Raw genomic sequence first — 21,348 nt, 5'->3', positions numbered from 1 at the left:
TCTTCCTGCAAACCTCCAGAAAACCCAATCTATTGATTCATTCCATCTTTTGCAATTTGAACATTTGCCAATCATTTATGAAGAATCCGGTCAATAGTATTGTAATTTTTCATTGTTGGGGATTTGAATTTCAGAAAGGTGTCTATTGCATCAGTTTTCTGTGTTGTGGAGCTTAAGAAAGGATGAAGTACTACTTCACATAAGTCATACATCTATTACTACTAGAAAGGACTTTTGAATAACACTGTTTTATTCAGCATCCAGCCTAGTCACAGGAAGTTTAAAACTACTTCGATAAACTGGAGAAACTAGTTTATTACCATTGGCCTTAAAAGTCCAGTTTCGTAAAGGTTTTACATTATGGAAGACTTGCTTCAGATGTGAGGATGAGGCATTGTGAGCAGACTGATATGACCTATTACAATTCCATTTGCTAAGCACTTAGATGCTGAAAACATCAAAGTATCTGTACTGTGCTCCACTTCTCTCTTTCTCACATCTTTTAGTTGTGAAGTATCTGCTATATATAGTCCTGGAAATAACTGTTGATTGAAAAAAAGATGTGATGATTCTAATCAGTTCTCATAGTTCAAGATTCTTAATTTAATGTGTTTGATATCATTACATTTTGTGCTGGGAACTTTGAAGAATCATGAGAATTTCCCACATGTACATTTTCTTTTGAACGATTTAGTGAAGTCAAGAAAATTACTTCATTTGGCCTGTAGACAAAACATTTGATTTCAACATCTTACTGACTAGAGAACTTGTCTATTAATAGTTGCCTAAAGATGTGGCCTGTGGATTCTGATCACTTCCTACTAGCAAATTACACAAATAGGTGTGGTATTTATATCTGAAATTTTGCTGGATGCCTGGTATACTTTATGCAAATATTTTATTAATCAAATGGAAATGCTCCTGCAAAGCTTCATGATGCAGATTGTCCATCAGTTGATCAAGTGAGCTTACAAACAAGTAGTTCTGTGACCCAAAATGGCATGTTTTCTTTTAAGACTGATCATTTAAGAATGTTTTGTCTTTTGTAGAAGAAATATGACTTTTATACAATAAACAGTTGGAGAGGTTCTTAAGCACCCAATAACCTGGTTTTAGAACATAATATCCTAAGTTGGAAGGGATTCAGAAGAATCATTGATCCAACCCCTGGCCCTGCCCACAACACCCCAGCAGTCCCACCCCTGTCCCTGAGAGCGTTGTCCAAGCACTCCCTGAGCTCTGACGGCCTTGGGGCCGTGACCGCTGTCCTGGGGAGCCTGGTCAGTGCCCGACCACCCTCTGGGGGAAGAACCTTTTCCTGATACCCAGCTTAAACCTCCCCTGACTCAGCTTCATGACATTTCCTTGAGTCCTGTCACTGCTCCTGAGAATGAAGTCTGTCTGTCAGCAGGGCACTGAAGGTAGATGGTTGCTATTTGACAAAGCTTCCTATGACCATGTACTAACTCTGATTGGATGTGGCAAAAGTTCAAAATTGTGACAGAATTTAAAGTTACTGTATCTGACAAAAGAGAAAAAATTGGAACTAGGAACCATACTCAGTTTTGATAGATGTATGCTAGCTGTTTTCAGGTTGGTGGCAGTCGGTTACATGTGTAATATGCTCTACCTGGTTTGTAGCTGTAACTGTGATGTATGGATTAAAAAAAAAAAAAAAACAAACCACAAAAATAACCCCAGCCCCTCTCAACAAACAACAAAACAATCTCCCCTGTTCCAAGAACTTGTGAAAACAGAAGCAAATAATGCAATGATATAAGATACACACTTTTGTATTTTTATTCTTATAAGGTTATTTGCTGGCTCTTGTTGGCCTCTAGTTCAGTCTGTGTTATTTAAATTCTAATATATGAATTATTTGGATTGAATTCATGTTCGGGGCCATGGTGTTGTATGTATTGATGTACAGCCTTGAATGTGAATAATTATTGTAAACTATATTTTACACCTTTTTTCTGGCTTTATTATATAAATTTTCTATCGGTCGATGATTTAATCATATCTCATAATTTAATGACTGTTTATTCTCCTCTCGACAGATCTCTGTGCTGTAGATGTGTAGTTAGTGACTGGATGACGGATTTCACTTATGCTTGGTAGTCTGTAATAAAGGCATGTAGGGTCCTGCGCAGCCTCCGCCTCTTCCTTCCGGTGGGTCGGGGTGGGGACAGGGGTGGACTCGGGGCTCGGGGGCCGGGCCGGGGCCTCTCCCCGGAGAGAGGGGGCAGGGAGCGGCTCCAGCGGGCGCTTCCGGGGGGCGGCGCGCCCGGGGCTGGGCCGGCGGGGCGGCCCCTTCCGGCGGCGGCGAGGATGGCGGCGGAGAACCACTGCGAGTTCGCGGTGCCCGTGGCCGGCGGCCTCGGCGCGGGCGGGCCCTGCCGCCGCTGCAGCTCCGCGCCGCCGCCCGGCGCGGGGCCCGGCAAGTGGGTGCGGCTGAACGTGGGGGGCACCTGCTTCCTGACCACTCGGCAGACGCTCTGCAGGGACCCCAAGTCCTTCCTCTTCCGCCTCTGCCAGGCCGATCCCGACCTGGACTCGGACAAGGTGAGCGCGGGCCCCGCTGCGGGCCCACTCGCATGTCCTCGCACCGGGCCCGCTCCCCTGTCCCCGCGCTGTGTCCTGTCGGGCGGCCGCCGGTGCGGAGGGAGCGCTGGGCCCGGCGCTGCCGTGAGGGGCGGTGGGAGCGGCTCTGCCGCCGCGAGGGCAGTTTCTGAGGGGTGCTGTTTAACGAGTCCGTGAGCTTCAGGGGAGCTGAGGTGTAAGGTGGGCTGATGCCGTGCGAAACCATTGGGTTCGTGAATAACGCAACTGCTCATAAATACAACAGAGAGCACAGGATCGTTCATACATTTGTATGATTTTTTATGTTGTCTGATGGGGTTTAGTTTTAGCATTTTAGTGGAATATCTATGTGCACTAGCATTTTGTTATTTCTGCACTGTCATCACTCACTTGTTCAATTTCAAGAACCTAATCAAAGTACTTTTGATAATAACTTCTGACTTGGGCATGGCATTCTCTCTTTCAGCAGTTCTTTGAGAAAAACGTTGCATATTCTGCATAGATTACAAATGGTGGGTGATACTGAATATTTCAGTATTCATTCTGACTCCTTTTTAGTAGGGAAAGAAGAGTTATTATCTATGGTGTGGTATGCGGTAACAGATTAAAAGTATTTGTATATAGTGCTGGCTCTGGAAGCAGTTTTGGAGCAGCATGAACAAAAAGGTTTTTCCAGTACAGTACGCTTAGGGAAAAGAAAAGAACAGCTTATAACCCTTGAATATATAACCAACAGATTTAAAATAAAGAGTTGCTTTTTATATATGAATTTTTAAAATTTTAATTTTTTAAATATATATGACTTTTTTTTTCAGTGAGACTTGTAGTAGATTTCATTATTTTCTCAGGTATAACTTCCAGGAAGGATATTTCAACACTTAAGAAGGTAGGGAACAGGACCTAGTATTCCAGATTTAGAGAAAAAAAACAACTTCAGATGTAGTGGTGTGGGAGTGGATTTTTTTGTTGTTGCCATTGATTTGGCTTGAGTGTTTCTGGAGAGCTTAAACTAACCTATAAAAGCAAATTTAAAAATGTAGATGACTTGCTGATAGGTCAGAAATTGTCTTTACTTGGGAGAGTAAAGGTTTAAGGTTTTCTTAAACAAAAGATAAGGCACTGCCATATGCCCTGGCAGATTGGAAGGCCAGCCATGTCCTAGGGGGCATCAGGCACAGCATCAACAGCCAGGCAAGGGACGGGATTGTCCCGCACAGTTGGGGCACCGCAATATCAGAAGAATCCAAAGTTCTTAAAGGGGCATCCAAAGGAGGGACACAAAGATGGTGAAGGGTCTTTTGGGGAAGCCATAAAAGAAACGGCTCAGGTCACTTGGCTTGTTCAGTTGGAGAAGAGGAGACCTAGGGAAGACCCCATAGCAGTCTGCAGCTTCCTTACAAGGGGCAGCACTGATTTTTGCTCTCTGTGACCAGTGACAGGACCCGAGGGAATGGCTGGAGCTGTGTTAGGGGGGATTAGGTTGGATGTCAGGAAAAGGTTCTTTTCCCAGAGGGTGGTTGGGCACTGAACTGGCTCCCCAGGGTAGTGGTCATGTCCCTAAGGCTGACAGAGCTCAGGGAGCGTTTGGACAAAGCTCTCACGGACAAGGTGGGATTATTGGGGTGTTGTGGGTGGGGCCAGGAGTTGGAAGGGACTCACAAGGATCAGTGATCCAGCTCAAGATATTCTATGACTCTGTGATTTCCTTAATGGTTGCTACTAAAAAGAACTGAAAGGCTTAAAGAAAGGGACCACGTTTGCTTTCAAGCTACCTTCAGGTGCTAATGTTGAGTAGGGTGGAGCAGCCTGTCTCTTAGTGTCAGATATGTTCCTACTTGCAACAGAGGGAAGATTAACCTTGGCACTCCCTGAGGCAAAACTAGTGTTTAATGGAATAAGATGCTGACACAGGTTCTCTGAATTTAGTGTGTGTCACAGTGTCATGCACAACTTTGTATTTAAGACTTCTTGGGAATCATTTCAGCAAATGAATGGTAGTAGTCATACTTACTCTTAACAATAGGATTTGTTTTCTGGAATATTTAAATCTTGGTATAGAATTGAATTCATAAAAATAGACAAGCAGAGCCTTGCTCACCTTTTCATCATTGTTTAATTTAATGCTTTTACTGCATTATTTCCAGATATTTTCCTATTTCAACACCTTCCTACTTTAGCTATATACCAGTTTTTCTTTTTCAAACTGGTCGATCGGTCTTTTAATTTTCCCCTAAGTGAGGAGATTGTCAGGCTTTCTTAATAAGGCTTTGGCAACCGTATTCATGCTTGATTTTTAATGCCTTTCTAAAGTTAGATGAATTTGTACTGAGGTAGAATCTGTCGAGGAAGAAAGCAAAGAAATCAAAATCTTCCTGGCAGCACATCCTTAACTGTCATTAGTAAGAAATATCTAAACTGTAGTCATTATTCTAAGAAATAACTGAGATAAACTATATTTGTCCGTGACATTTCTAACTAGTTAGATGGGTTGTGTTACTGATGTAGTTTTGATAAGTACTAGCAGTTTGCTGACACTCAAAGTTTTTAGGCCACATAGTTTGTGAAAAATGTGTTCTGGGCGGCAACTAGCTCAAGATTTAAAAAGCACAGAGGGTAGAGGAGACAATTATTTTTAAATCCAGATTTAGTGCCAAATATTACTATATTTCTGTGCATATTGCTGTCTTTAGCAGAACTTGTGCTTGCTCAGTATATGTAAATGATGTAATTTTTTAAAAATACTCATGTTAGAGCACACAACTTTGAGACAAGAGCTTGGTGCTGTGGATTCTGAGTGTAACCATTCTGGAAAAGTATTGGTCTCAGTGAAGATAATTAACTGGAAATAAATTTATGACATTTCAAATACTGTTTTAATGCAGTTCCCAGGGGAGACTGTTAAATGGGATTGGGGAGGTGTATGTATTTGGTCCACCGTTTATGAGTCCTACTGGAATCCTGAACCGGACTCTAGTGTCCACAGTTCAGCGTCACAGTGGGGTAGTGGGTAGTCACAACACGGAACATGATCTGGCAGAGGGTTATAAAGAACAAAACTGTTTTGTTGGCAAGGAGTTTAAGGAGTGACTTCTCAGTCCAGAATTACATAAATGGAGACTAGAAATCTAATAGTGAAGCCTGTTCAATCTAGCAAAGGTATTGTCAGATCCTCCTATTGAAGTGTCAAACTATAGATGTCCATGCTAGAAAGCACATGATGTTAACAGTGACAGTAATTATTTATTGGAATGGCTTGCACTAAAAGGTTAGGTTTCACCGCTTCTTTCTAAAGGTTAAATTTCACTGTAAATAAATTGAATCCTATGTGTGTTTTAAACTAAGATCAGGGTAAGTGTTCATTATGATTCCTTTGAACCTCAGTCTCTATAATTGAAGTGGAAATGTTTGCAACAGGAATACACAATCATTTTAAAGTTTTGGGCAATATATTTCAAATTCTTTGAAAATACTTGTGTACTGCAGAACTAGGTGATTGAAAATTTAAGAGCAAGTTATTAGGGCTTCCTCTAAAATTTCATGGTGTGGGAGAGTGGTGATAAACAAATGCAGGTTCACTGTACCTGATCAATGCTTTCTTTTAAATGGTGTCCTTGTAAGTGCGTGTGGAAAAAGGTTCTAGGACTTACGGACAAGGAAGGAAAAACTTGCTAGAGATGTAATGCAAAAATAGAACTGGGTAAAGATACAAACACTTGTGTGATTAATTAGCACTTTTGCTTTGTGTTTTCTTATGAAGAGTGTCAAAATTTGCATGAAACACCTCTGGGGTCAAAATCTGGGGTGATGTGACTACTGAATAGAGAGGAAATGAGTTTCAGCTGCTGTTCTGGTAAACATTATCACCTGTTTGCATTATATATGTATGTATATATACACAAAAGAGAAAACTGAAATCTTATTAAGAATATAGATTTGTCTGACATTTGTGGTATTTGCCTGAAGTTCGGGAAATGTCTTTAAAATACCCACACTAGTTGTGTCAGTGAAGATTGAAACTTGCTCGAAGCTTGTAGAAGCCGAATTTACTAGTTAGCAGAGGAAATTGCTTAGCAGGGACACCAAAGTCTATTAATATTTAAGCTAGCAGCTTAAAGCTAGTTATGTCTGTGCAGACTGTAACTATGTATTTAAACTGCTAGACCACATGTTAACTGCAATTTAATATTCTTATCTTAAAATAAAAGTTTCTTTTAGAAAATGTCAAAATGCTAATTACTCAAGAGAATACAATGTGCTTTCATGTACATGTGGATGAAAACAATCCTGATGATATTCTGATAGACTTATGACCTGTATTTTGAGTGTTCTAGGTAGAACAGATAATTACACTTCTGTGTCAGATTTTATTGGATTTATGTTTACATAAATATCCTTAAAGATCTAGTGTAATCGGCTTTTCTTAGATTTCAACATGAAGTGCTTAGCATACGTTGAAGGATATTCGGGCAGCTCACTCTAAAGGAGGAGTGATAAGGCATTTTCTACAGGAAGATGCCAAGGAAGTAAATTTTGTGCCCCTTTTGCCTGTGCATTTTTTGCATATGGTTACAATATTCTTTACTGATTGGTTTTCCTTTTAGGGTGATTCCCTGCTGCTAGTCTGTAGCAAACCTGAGCTGTGAGGTCAGTGTTCAAGACACACATCTTCCTCTTTGGAATAATGTTAATTAATGCATGTTTTCCATATCTGTAGACATGTTTGGATAGGCAAATTTTGCAGAGAATTTACACGCTGAAGTGAATGCTATTGACAGAATTTGTACTGCACACTGTTAGCATTTAGCCAGAGTTTATAAGTATTGATATTTGCTAATTTCTGTTGCATCATAAATTATAAGACTTATGTGTGCCTTCTTCTTTTTTATTATTTTTCAAGACATATTATTGCCTGAAATGCTTCACAGAGTAAACAATGACCCTGCTGGAATTGCGTTTTATTCATACGTGACCTCTCATAAGGTGGAAGTTTAAAGAGAAGGCCTGACATAACTTCTTCCCTTTGTGGTTATGTTGAAAGCTTGTTTAGTGTATAGAAATCTGCTTAGGGAAGGGTAATTTCAGATAGTGTAGCCTGTTTTAAAAAAAAAAAAAAAGAGGAAAGAAAAGAAATGTTGCAAAGAGTGAAGTAGCCGCTGTTACTTGAGATTTCATTTAGAGCTTTTAGTTACTTTGCTTCCCAGACTGACCTCTCTATCTCTGTAGGGCTGTAGAGCTAGTGGCCAGTATTGCTTCATAAGGTGATGTGAGCAAACACTGTAGTGTAAAGAATTACAATAATCTTATTGAACAAGATTATTTCTAGAGATTTATTTCTGTTAACTGGGAGGACTTCCAGTTTTGTAGGCCCATATGTTTCTTAATTCAGTTCAACTGATGACCAAGTACTGTGCTTTTCTTCTTTAAAATAGTGTTTCTTTTTATCTGTTTTAGATTATACTTTTCAACTTCACTGGTTTCTGTTCCTGTATTGAATAATACATTTCAGTTTATAATTCATACAGTTGTCAGCTAATTTAATTTGTTTGGGTTTTATCTGTAGATTGTTCGTTCTTGAAGTGTTTTGATAATGTAAATGTATTTAAATGTGACATATTAAAACTATACCATCTTACGCACTTTGTCTATCTGCTGGTTTTGGCGCATAGCCTCGCTTCTGTGAGACCTTGAGTTTAGATCAGAAGAAATTGTGATTAGACTTCATCAAGCATTGTCTGATCTTGAGTGCAGGTTAGCTGACATCGTGTTTTAATGTATTAAACATTTTCTTGAACAGTTAATTTTATATAAAATTAAACACCCCTTCACTTCTTCTAAAATGACAGTGTGTCTTAAGTGTGTACAGCATTTAGCTTGTAATTATAGAAAGGTGTTTGTGGCTTTTGTAGTTCAGGCTGTGGTCTTTCTACATTCTACCAGCCCCAGCTAGACAAGTGCAGTTATTCAGAAACTAAATCTGTGTACCTGAAGATATATTCACCATCTTTTTTCCAATTAAACATTTTTTGGAATTCTAGGTCCTTTTAAGTAGAAAGAGTTTTCAGGTATCTGAGTTCAGTAAGCAAACCCTTATATATAAGCATTAATGTTCAAATGCAAAGGATTGGGTCAGTAGAATTTTTGTTTTCATGTGGAACAGCAAGTATCACTAGCATATGTGGTTTCCAGGGAGAATGATTCAAATGTAGCTAGGATTGTTAGTAATGATGCTTATTTGAGTATCTCCTGTAAACTACTAGAATATTAAGAATAAGTAAAAGAAGTATTTGGGGTGCTGCCACATCTTCAGTATGTATCAGTGAGATATTTATTGTGCCAAAACCTAAAGGATTAATACTGTCAGTGATCCACTTGGTAGTAGAAAGAAGCAGTAGATCTGTTAGACATCTGTCTTTTGAATCTTCCTTAGACCTCTGGCCAGCATGAAATATATCAGTACTGCATTGATCACAGGGGTTCACACATAGATTCTAAATAACATAGGAGATACCAATTTTGCCTCTTTATCTCTTTGTCAGGAATATCAGCTCTGGATTTCTTGATGTGTTTTGCATTTCACAAAACGCTGTAGTCTGTTCAGTAAACTGAGTGTTAGTTAATTTGATCTGTTCCTTCACTGTCTGCACGAGGTAGGTAGAAACTGCAACTTCAGTGTATGTTTTTTTAGAAGATGCACATATGACTCTTGCTTGGTACATGGCAGTTCTCAGTACCCTGTGAGGTTTTGTACATTGGAGCTAAGACAAAACTAAATGTTTTTAGAACAAAGTGTTGAGGTTAAAAAGAAGTAGATTTGTTTGCCTTTAATTAAAAAAAAAAAAAAGAAAAAGGAAAAACTGGTATTTGATCCTTGCTAGAATGTAGCCTTTGTTCAGGTTTCCAAAAAAAAAATAAAATTCCTCATTTTAAGTGTTAATTTTAGCCTTAACTTTTTACTTACTACTTAGATCTTTCATGCTAACAATGTTGATAATCTTTGATAAATGGTTGTGGGTGATTAATCAGGTAAGAGAAGTTGGGTATTACATGATTTGAGTGATCAGTCTCGTAAAATTACAACTACATTGTCGAATTCCTTCCTTTTAATGTCTTTAATAAATTTGGCTTTAATGGATGTGGCTACATCTGAATATCTGCTTGCTATTCAGATGCCAAGCTGAATATTTGCTTGCAATTCTCACTTGGATGTTCAAATCATTGTGGGTTTTTTTTGGCTTGTTTGTTTGGGGTTTTGTGTTTTGTTGTTCTTGTTTGGGGTTTTGTTTGGTTTTTGTTTGTTTGTTTGTTTTTTCTAATCTAGGATGAAACAGGTGCCTATTTAATAGACAGAGACCCAACATACTTCGGGCCAGTGCTGAACTATCTGAGACATGGGAAACTGGTTATTAACAAGGACCTAGCTGAGGAAGGTAAGACATTCCTAAATATCCTTTATTTGTTTACTTGTCACTTGCTTATTATTTTCACTGCTTTTGAGTCATCAAAACTAATTTAGAACTAGATGGTAAATCTTAATCAGTGTAGCATTTCAATCTGTTTCAAGCAAAGCTGATAGGCATCATGTGGTTATAGTATGTGCTGTTAGCTGAGTGTTTTGAGTATGATTCCTATTTTCACAACCCCTGTAAGTATTCAAGCAGGAGGGGAGATGGCTTTTATTGTATAGTCTTGTATCTTTCATTTATGACTGTGTGAAATATTTGGGTTTAGTCCTCTTCAAGCAAAAGAAGTATGAAATATAATTTCCATGTGCATTGTTAAGCACATACTACGTGTGGAGAACAGGTAAGACTTGAAGCAGTAACTTTAAGCTTTTGTTTCAGGACCTAAGATCTCAAATGACAGGAAGAAAAATTTCCTGCATGCTAGCAGCTGCAGAGCTTTTCAGTAGGATTATTTGAATTTCTCTTTTGCATTCCAGCCAGAGGCAGGGCCTGAGCTATGGTGGTCTATCAGTCTGCTATGGAATGGTATCTGTTCTCCTTTTTTTGTTTCCTGCCTCATTCTGTATGTGAAATGGCATCTGTTTTCTTTGGGAGTTTTTTGGGACAATTTTCTAGAATGAGCTAAACATTGAACTACCTGTGCCTGAAGGAGGGAAGAATCATTAGGTTGGTAAATTATCTTATGGGCAAAATAAATAATTTTCTATAGCTGTAGAGAGGATAATCTTAGGAAATGACGATGATTTTGTTCTGGAATCTTTGGTTACACTGTCTTTCCAAAAAATGTTTTCATACTAGGTGTACTGGAAGAGGCTGAATTCTACAATATCACATCACTAATAAAACTGGTAAAGGACAAAATAAGGGAAAGAGACAGCAAAATCTCACAGGTGAGGCTGTTTTCTAGTGTGCTTTTGATTATTTGTTCTATGACAAGCACTGGGTGGGTTCCATTCGTTTTTTATGTAACTGCTCGTTTCCCCAGTAAGATACTGAATGACTGCCTCCATCTCTGGATGAGCTGGAACCCTTAGTATACAAAGATTAATATTCTTAATTTCTGGCTCCTGCCAGTCTACTTGCAAAGTTCACAAATCTTGTTCAAAACATGAAAACCATCTAAATAATTGTTCCAAAATGTGTGGTAACAGTAGAATTTGTCATAATATCATTTCTGCAAGTAGTTATTTTAGAGAACAGCTTTTTTAGAATATGTCTTTCTCATTTGCATTTAAGTACTCTGAATATGATGAGGTTGCCTAATTATGGTACAACTGCTGTTTATACAGTATGTTTATGCAGCATGCATACAGATGCTATTTAGCTCCTGTCATACATTTCTGTAGCAAAGTTAGTTTATTTGTAGTGCTCTGTGGTTGAGAAGACTGCTGCTTCTCATAGCAGCTCATGAATATTTCTCCATGGAAGTGAATACAATAGAGAAAGTTTGTTCTTTAACTCTGCTACTCTGGCCTTCTTTTGTAACTGAGTCTTCATGGAGATATTCCAAACTCATGTTGCCAAATTTCTGTTGAAGTCAGGATGTGGGATCACAGGGTTGCTCTGATAGCATTTACTAAAGGTCTCAGCTAAAATGGTCCTAGTCGTTCATTGCTCTGTATGGGTTCAAGGTGGTGTTGCTTATCATTTCTAGAAAGTAAGGGTTGCTTCAGAGAAATCACAAACATGGTGAATTCCATGACCTATTGAGCATCTTATATTTCTTCTTGAAGGTGCCAGTCAAACACGTATACAGAGTGCTGCAGTGCCAGGAAGAGGAACTCACTCAAATGGTTTCCACAATGTCCGATGGCTGGAAATTTGAGCAGGTAAAAAACCCATATGGGTTTTTATAGTTACAAAGTCTTCTAAGAGATCAGTTTTGTGAAAAAGGAGTATAAAATAAATTCTGTGCATCTTTTGTCACTCAGTCATTTTCAGAATTTGCATATACATACACAGTTAAGTTAAAATCTGATATTTGCGTTCATATTTGTCATAGAACAAAAAAATGTAGCTTTCCAGGAGGTGAATTGTGCTGACTTCCTTTAAAAACATCTGCATCATGTCTGAAATGTAATTCTTCAGTGTCTACACATGAGCAGTTGAAAGGTGAATCAACCAAAATTATCCAATACAAGTTTATGTGAATGGTAAGTTAGATATAAAGAGCTCTGGGTAAAAAGAGGTGAGCTTGGAAGATAAATGTTTGTCAGGCCCAAAGAGTGATTGTTCAGATAAAAAACTGATAGACATAGGAGGGTGGACTTCACCAGTGTGGATGTGGAGCTGGATAGCTATGAGCTATGTGAGTGTTCTTTGCACTGCATAAAAATAGCTTTGTGTGTACATTCAAGAATGCATTGTAAAATTGCAAGGAGATCTTTCTGTTATTTTTACTGATCTCTGTAAATAAGAAACTAACTGTACAACTCCGTCATCCTTCACATTCCTAACCTAGAAGAAAATTTAACTGCACTGGAACGATGAATCTGTTAACTCTGAGACACGAGTGCTCAGCTGCTAGCACCTTTTTCAGTGTCTGATGCCTACTGTAGGAGAGATTGGAATAAGCACAAGTCCGTTATCCTGTGCAGTCTCACTCTAATAATACAACAAAGCAACATTTTTAAAATGTTTAGGACACAAAGGTAAAAGAGAACATTTTGTTTATATTTGATGAAATGTGTAAGGTGCTGGTGTCATGGAGACATCCTGGCCAAGCAAACTCAGCGAACACGGAGACAGCTTTTTATTCTTCACTTCTCTGGCTCAAGTATTACCAGGTCTGTTTGCCATGCTACGAGGTGATTGTTGTTGAAGTTCCTGTAAAAAGCTCTCACTTAATGCACATGACTTTTTTGACCAGTGCATTGACAAAGTTTTTTCAACATTCTTCTTTGTCATGGGAAACTAGCTTTCATTACGAACAGAGATTCTTTACTTTTTGAAAGATTAGATGATACCATGGCTTTTACCTGTCCTGAAGCCTTACAGTCTTTGGGGATATTGTATTTGGGAGTAATACTGGTTTGACGATGCAGCTTCTGAAAGAACTGTTATAATCTCTTTTAGAACTGGAAAATTCCAGTGGTTTTCTTGAACATTACACCCTTGTTTCATTCAGCTTTTTTCCCGCTTCCTCTCTCTCCCATGTTGCACTCTTTTAGACACATAGTTTGAAGTAGATAAACACAATATCTGTATGATCTTATAATACTCAGCATCTTATTACCTCACACTAGGCCATTCCCTTCTTTGGTTGTATTGGAGACCTGCTTTTAGCAGACAGCATTCACTTGCAACAGAATTAGTATATTCTGTATAATGTGAATAGTTTTACTGTGAAGATCTGAGAACACTGTAGCATTTCTGTAATTTTTTATCTTTTCTGAGCCCGTGTTGTTCAGCAGCATGCTTCCTTCAGAAGTTTTTGGGGTGGTATCCACCACACTTTGTACCTAAAAAACACTGAAATCATCAGCTTTTTTGGAGGAGTGATATTCCTATGGATTGGGAGTCCTTGTGCTCTGAGCCCCATGCAATATGTCTAAGTGGTTGGTTTTGATCAAAACCATTTCTTTCCCCTTAACATTTCAAAATTTTATTGTAAAATATGATTGAATGTGGTAATTAAATAGGATTGGAAGGTGCTGAACTTTTGGTGCACTTATGCAGATGTTTTGATGCCCTTTTCCAAATAATGTGGGGAAAAGCTTTGCTAGAACAGTACAGTTATGTATTACTCCCAGTTCAAAATCTATTACCAAAAATTATGGTGCCCTACTTGTCTGATTTCAGTGGGTTATTTTTTAGAGGATTTTTTAACTTCAATTGTTACTGCTTCAGGCAATCAGAAAAAGCCAATATTTTGGCAATACAACATAAGAAACTTTGGACTATACAAAATTGGTACATACAAAGGCTTTAGACAGCAGTGGTGTTGGTCATGTCAATTTTAATGATCAGTGTAACCTGAGTCTGTCACCATAATGCAGTCTTAAACACGTTCACAGTATGAGGAGGACGATATTTAGCTGCTGCCTTCAAAATTATTCACATAACAATATCAGGATGTATATAACTTTACTGTTCATGGGCCTTCTTATCTATGTCAATCTCCAGTTTACTCAGAATAGGCAGTTGTTGTGTAGCTCTTCACACTTAATTTAAAGCTCTGATCTTTCTCAAGGGCACTGACAGGTATGCTTTATTTTAAATGGGCTAGGAATTGCTATGTATTATTAAGGTTCAATATTTTTTATAGTAACAAGTTGAGAAATTTAGCTGAGGTTATGCTGAACTTTGAATTATTAGATGGTTGGCAAGTGTGACCAGAGTTCTTGGTAGTGTTTTTTATGGGAACAAGACAGACATTTTTTTTTCCACTCCAGTTATTTTCTTGGATCTTCTGTAAATTACCCCTTCTGAAAGCAACTTGGAGCACCCAACTTTTTTTCCTCTAGTTGACTTCTTATGTTTCCTTAGCTGTATTTTGTTTATCAGTATTTGGAACAAGATGAAGCTCTTTCACACCCAGGCTTGATATATTGCTTTACATAACACCTTCCAGCCTTATATCCACGTTACCTTCTCCACTTGGCAAGTATGACAGGGAAATAATGCTCGCTTTCATAATGCACTGAACTTTGTTTATGTTTTTTGGAGTAGTTGGCTACACCACAGTGATATGGGGAGTTTTCTGTCTTACTATCAGTAACTCTTAACTTCCCTTGAAATTACAAAGGGCTTTGCAGCTGCCACAATAATTATTTTATGTGGAAATGAAGTTGTAGCTTGATAGCAACCTGTTCTAGTGGCAAGTAAATATAACCTAAACATTTCAGCTCATCTATTAATTGTACGATTTGGATAATGGTATGTGCTTCAGCTTTACAAAGGTTTCTTTTTGTGTTTTGCTTTGATTGGTTATTTCAGCTTGTCAGTATAGGTTCCCAGTACAGCTGTGGCCGGGCTCAGCAGTCAGAGTATCTGCTGATAGTGTCACGGGAAGTGAAAGGGGAAGAGAGATGCTTCCAGAAATGCTGCAGTGAGGTGTGTCACACCATTCTTTTTGCCCTCACACTGATATGCTTGGCCTCCTTGCGTTTCTGCTGCTTTCAAATCATTCCACTTTATTCTGGATGTACAGCACATAGTAATTTGTGTGTATTTGTGACTGGTTTTTATTTATATTCACAGTATTTCATTATACATTATGAATGCTCATATTGTAAAAATAATAAAAAAACAACCAAACAAAAATTCCCTCGTTATTCAGTTAAATATTCTTCTTAAGAAGGGTTCTTACCTTCTCAATAGGTAACTTTTTTTTCCTGAAATCTTCTTCTGAAGTTAGCAGCCTTTGATCCATACTTGTTAACTAAGAGGGGTACAATTCAAATCTTACGAACCCTGTAAATACAGTTTTGAGTTCAGTGGGTTCAGAAGGGGACATTTCTGTGTTATGGTCAAACTGGGGTGATGATTATTTCATCCACCAAATAGCCAGTTAAGTTCTGAGTTTGAACCCTTTATTTCTGGTAACTCAAAACTTAGCTGTTTTTTAGATGGATGAAATATGTTCAAACTGGAATAACAAATAGCAGGAATTTTTCATATGGGGGAGTGAGAGGAGAACAAAACAACCAGTTTTAAATTTTGTCTCAAGTGAAAAAAAACATCCTGGGTGGCTTTTTGGCTTTATTGGTTTGTTATTTTGGGTTTTTTCCATCTTGGGACATTTTCTTGAAACCCAAATGGAGAATCCTAACTTCAGTCATTGGTTTTTTAGGCTCATCCTTCCTTCTTCCCTTGTTCTCTTTTCACTGCTTTTTTAATTGCTTTGTTGCTTCTAAATATTCATGAGTTTGGGAAGGATTTTTTGCTAACCAGTGACATTGGAGGATTTTTTGCTTACCAGTCACCATTTTGCTAACTGATTAGCAAAAAGTCCAGTCCTTTACATTTCTGTGCTCTATTTTGAAGAGTCATATGTGAATTAATTTGGGAACCTTGTGCTCTGTAGTATTTTTCATCAATAAAATGCTTGGAGTACTTGTTCTTTGCCTTGCTATATATATGGTTATTCAGTCTGATGGTTATTCATCATGAAGATAACATGATTGTGAAGCGGTTTGATAAAAGCAGAGCTTTGCCTATGATTTTACATGAACGCTTAGCCATGCAATTCTGGATTTTAAAACTGGACTGTTACCTCGCTGTATTCCAGAATCTGCTTTTGATGTACCAAGCACTGTCTGTTTCTTTCAGTTGTATAGGTAACATTTGGAATGTGGAATTAATACTATGGGCTTGCAGACTTTCTGGAAGAGAATAAGAATTGCAACTTGTTAGGCATGTGTACGGTACAGGCAGCATGATGTTATTCGTGTGTTCATGTCCTAGATAGCTCAAAGGAAAATTCAGCATCGTAAAATGGAATATGGGGAAGGCAGTGAAGAAATGAATTCAGGTATAAAATAAAAATAATAATTAAAAAAATCGAAGCTTTGAAGTCTGATAATTACTTTAAGAGTCCTGTAATAAATGTGCTTCCAGGCTTGGTGTCAGTCAGCAGTGCTGAGTTTAAGAGCTGATGTGTCTGTATCTTTATAAACTTTTGCAAATCCTTTGAGAAGGCAGAAGAACAAATGCATTATAACTCTAAAAGGCATAGAGGCCATTCTTAGAGTCATACAACTTGATTCTGTAAAAAAATAATGAGGGGAGGATTTTCTTTTATTCTGTCAACTCTTAGTATAATTAAAAAGACCCATAATCTGAAATACTTTGACTGTGCATTGTAACATCTGTTTTGCAGACCTCAGATTACTCTGATTTGTTGTGCGTTCTTTTTTTTGGGGGGTGAGGGTTGGTGGTGTGGGGATGGCGGACATGGTGGGGGGCAGTCTTCCAGTTTATCAGCATCTTTCTCAAGGTGTTGCCACCAACACTGGGAACAATGGGGTGACTTTTGGAATAGGAGTGCTAAAACATTGCTTTATTTCTGATCTTAATTCCTGACACAATGGTTCAGTTCTAATCTGCAGTCATTTTCCATTGTTACTTTTTGTGCCATCAACCTTATTGCTGATGCATTTCAAAAAGCTACAATGAAATTTGTAGCATGCTGTTGATACTATGCAAATTATACATTCTTAGCTGCACACATACAAAACTGCTTATGGGAGTATCATGAGTTGGAGTTTTGAGGAACTTGGGTTCAATGTTGCAAAAGTGACTTTATCTTAAAATGCACCAGCTGATCAATAATGGCAAAAACTCATCAGATGTTTTGCAGTCAGCTAAATCCACAATCCTGTCCAACTGGCTAATAAGTATCCAGTCTACCATGTCTTCTGAAAAGACTTATGTGCAAAAGGTTAACTTTTCTGGTTGTATTATGAAGTATTAGCAAGTAATTATCAACTGAGAACCTGTCAGCCTGGATGAACCAGGATTGATGATTTGGCTGATGTTTGGATTTTATATGGTATCTACTTTCAGAGAGATCATTTATTTCTTTAGAGGGCCAATAAATAAAGAAGTATTTTTCCTTCTGCTAGTTACCACAGCTTATCTGATAGTGAGCTGTTGCCATTTGCAAGAAGAAAAGTTGACTGTATACTAATCACATTGTATGCTTGAATTTTATTCAAATTTCTCTTCAGAGAAAGTGAATTTTTTGTGGCTTTATTTAAACATGTATTCAACTTTCTGAACATTTTCTAGCCTTCAAGTGGATTAAAAATACTGTTTAATGTTCTACCTTTTACCTCAATAATTCAAGCAGTTACTGTATTTGTATTAAATGGTTTGTAATTGCAATATAATAGATAGGATAAACTTTATACCACTTTGTTGGGTTTAGAGCCAACTTAACTGCTATTTTTTCTGAAAGTTTGTGTATTATATTTTTTGTTGATAGAGAAGACAATCAAAAAGTCATCTCAATATATGAAGTAACTTTGTGTTGATTTTCCAGCTCTTCAGTAGCTTTTCTTAGTCCATTTTGTTCCACTAAGAAACTAGTTACTTTGTAGGTTTTGTGATTCTGTATTACACAAATATGGTATGGTGCAGACTGCAGAGTATCCATCGTGGAAGATTAGCTGACTTAATATCTCAAGGTAAATAAATGGTGCCTTTATATTGAGGATGCATTGGTGCTTCTAAAAAACCTGGGGTTTTGTAACTTCATAACACACTTTTGGTGGAAAAAAATGTTTTTAACACATTAATTTTTGATCAGCCTGTGTTCATTACTGACTGTTTCAAGTCAGTAATGTTACATACAGTGTTTCAAGTATGTATTTTGCAGAACTAGAGTAATGTTAGGAGAGAAGGAGGGAGAGGAAGGTTTCTGGTGATCACACTCAGTGTAGTTAAAGTACATCATTTGAGAGTGATGAATTTTGATGGCCAGTTCTGTTCACGGAAGGCTGAGCCTTGTATGCTGTAATACCATCAGGGTCTAAAACCGTTGACAATGCCTAGACCTGGAATCAGCTTGGTTCTTTGTGCAGACGCAGTGGCTGCTGTTCTCTGTAACCGGCAACTCTGTCCTCCTGTGGAGCTGCTCGCTTGGCTGTCTTACCATAGTGCAGGAACATCTGAACATCTCTCTCCTCTCCTTAGAAGTACAAAGAGGCTTTATTTTTTCCTGACAGTGCTATGTGGAAGCTGCTTTTAACCTTTGTCTGACTTCCACTTTTGTTGAGGGAATAATCTTATCCCTCAAGTACAGACTCTGGATGAAGATTTCATACTGACTGTGTCTTCCATGCTTTAGCAAGGCTTTTACTCTCTGGTAGTGTTCTGCTAGACTGATGGCAGTACAGTGTTTGTCTTTACACAGATAACCACAGTGTTTCAAGTGCTGTTGCCCTAAAAAACAAGTCAGGCCTTTTCTACGGGGCCATTTCCAGAGCACTTTAATGATATAGTAGAGATTGTGGAATATTGGCCTTATCGTATGTGTGCGATGATTTGGTAGGTGGATTCAATATACTTTTGGTAATGACATTTAGATACGGTATCTCTGCAACTGGTTGATTTTTAGGATTGGATCTGTGTCAGTGGTAATAGCACCGTACATTATCTTGTCATGCTTTTGAAATAAAACTTTTAATATAAGTGAAACAGCTGCATCTGAATTAAATCTGTCTTGGAAAGGCAGGCCATGTAAAGCTTCTAGCATTAGGTAAGTGCATTGTGTGTAAAGTAAGACAATTTCTGCCATTTGATAAACATCTGCTTAAGAGATAGTACTGATATTGAGTATATCCTCCTTTCTCAGTAAATTGTCATTTATCATTCAATATAGAGACTTGTAGAAACTTGTGAATTCGTCACATTTCATTATACATGGCTTCCGCTTGTAGCGCTTCCTTAATTAACTTCCTTGTAGCGGTAGATATGAATTTCAGATGTTAATTGGTGTCCCACCATGCTGTGTCTTGCTGTTTTCCAATCAAATGCAAATTTTGGTTTTGTCCATTCAAAATATGTTTTAATAGAAATACCATTATTCTGTAAGTGGTGGTGGGGATCTCTTCAGCATCCTGCATGCAGGCGTTTACATGTTAAATCATCCATGTTAAGATACCATATACAAACTTTTAAAAATTAACTTTGAAGGATAGGAAGGTTCCCAGTAAATAACAGAAACAGAACCGGCTGCTTCTCCACTGGCCTGCCTCTGTAGCCTTTTCTTTCGCAGTATAATCATAACTGTAAATCATTAATTCTGTAATTGTTTAAAAAGAAAAACTGTGTTTATCTTATCATCAGTGTCAGTGTATTTGTCAACATCAAAACATATTTGCATTGAAGTGGAGAATCGTGCTTCAGGCACAACCAACAGTGAAGAGTGAGGATTGTTTTTACTAAAGGTGAGACTTTATGGGATTTTATTTTATGTGGAAATGTAATTGACTTTTTTTTTTCATCTTTCAGCTGGTCAGTATTGGTTCTTCCTATAACTATGGCAATGAAGATCAGGCTGAATTTCTGTGTGTTGTCTCAAAGGAATTGCATAACACTCCATATGGCACAACCAGTGAACCCAGTGAAAAAGCAAAGGTAAGTTGCTAGACATTGGACTAAAAAAGCAATGTTGAATTGGGTGGGCTTCACAAAGTCATGATAGATCTACCTCTGTTCTGGACCATTATTTAATTGCCTTTTTCCTCCTCGCTCGTGACTAATTCTCTGTCCATTGTAAATTGTACAGGTAGCATGCATTAGTTATGCATGCATGGATTATTTAAATACAATACTCTGTACTTTTTCAATACCTGTTTCTTACAGTTGAGAATCTAGGTTTTGTTTCTTATACGTTTGAATGCTTTCTTATTCTGCCACTGGTTCAGTTGAAACCTTTCTTCTTGCTTGACTTCAACTGAAGAAATCTTACTGTCAAGAATGGAGCTTGTAAGATGCTTTCTCTGTAAAACAGTCATGTTCAATATGTTATAAGATGAAGGTACTTGTTAGCTTAATGTTTTCAAGGTTCTACTTAATTATCTTTACTTTCTGTAACCAACTTTACAAAAAGATTGTAATGGGCACAGTATCTTAGCATTTTACTCAGTTGTCTTTCAGAGTTTGTACAAGGGAAAATACAAAATCGCAGCTGACTAATAATAAGGCAGAGCAGTTCTGTAGTGTAGGTGTATTCTCTGTCATGCATAGTGAACAACTTTTATTTATTGTATTGCTGCATTGTATGAGGAGATGACTACAGGCAAACTGGACACTCCTGTATCAAAAGCTTTTGATTTCATATATGTAGATGGAAAACAATTGGTGAAACATCAAAAGTTGCTTTTTCAAGAATCACCTTTGAAGAAATTAATTTTGAAATAGTGGATCCGAGTCTTGGCAGTGAGGCCTCAAATAGATAAAACCTCATTACTTTCTGTGCTGTGTAACATGCTTATGTAGCTACACACATGGAGTCATTTTATAATATGGACTATAAAGATACTCCAAGCTTTATGTTGGATTTCTAGTGAAATAAATAATATATGTTCTTTTGTCACTGTTGAGATAAAACTTCCAAAGAATTGTAAAGGATTAATGTAGTCAAGGGTAAACAGTGAACCTGCTACTCTTTTCAAAACCCTAGTCGAGGTCTGCTTTTGCCAGAATGCTTCAGGAAAACTTTGACAAGTTAGAACTCTGCGGTAGTAATTTAGGACTGAGATACCTACCTGAAATAAACCATGGAATTCTAAAGCCTAATAAACATCTTCATAAGGAATGGTAGTACATCTTCAGGGAATTTCAGAAGTTG

General features: G+C 37.8%; 1 protein-coding gene and 1 long non-coding RNA gene across 3 annotated transcripts in view; both read left to right on the top strand.

Moving 5' to 3' along the window:
• Positions 1-2,310: 2,310 nt before the first annotated feature.
• KCTD5 (potassium channel tetramerization domain containing 5) overlaps positions 2,311-21,348 on the top strand; it is a 30,456-nt gene continuing 11,418 nt past the window's right edge. Inside the window, exons 1-6 of one of the 2 annotated variants that reach the window (XM_027736026.2) lie at positions 2,311-2,565; positions 9,902-10,010; positions 10,845-10,936; positions 11,780-11,875; positions 14,985-15,101; positions 20,007-20,132. In XM_027736026.2, coding sequence (XP_027591827.1) covers positions 2,332-2,565; positions 9,902-10,010; positions 10,845-10,936; positions 11,780-11,875; positions 14,985-15,101; positions 20,007-20,132 — 774 coding nt within the window. In that variant the 5' untranslated portion in view covers positions 2,311-2,331. The remainder of the gene's footprint in view (positions 2,566-9,901; positions 10,011-10,844; positions 10,937-11,779; positions 11,876-14,984; positions 15,102-20,006; positions 20,133-21,348) is intronic. The other variant, XM_027736027.2, reaches the window with a different exon arrangement.
• LOC113995693 lies at positions 2,572-9,481 on the top strand. The gene is made up of 2 exons (XR_005563898.1): positions 2,572-2,873; positions 9,120-9,481. It is a non-coding gene; the product is annotated as an uncharacterized LOC113995693 (long non-coding RNA).

The sequence above is a fragment of the Pipra filicauda genome, unplaced genomic scaffold (assembly GCF_003945595.2).
Source record: "Pipra filicauda isolate LSUMZ 115617 unplaced genomic scaffold, ASM394559v2 scaffold266_size1643727_pilon, whole genome shotgun sequence".
NCBI lineage: Eukaryota > Metazoa > Chordata > Aves > Passeriformes > Pipridae > Pipra > Pipra filicauda.
This window is presented reverse-complemented; position numbering and strand designations above follow the sequence as displayed.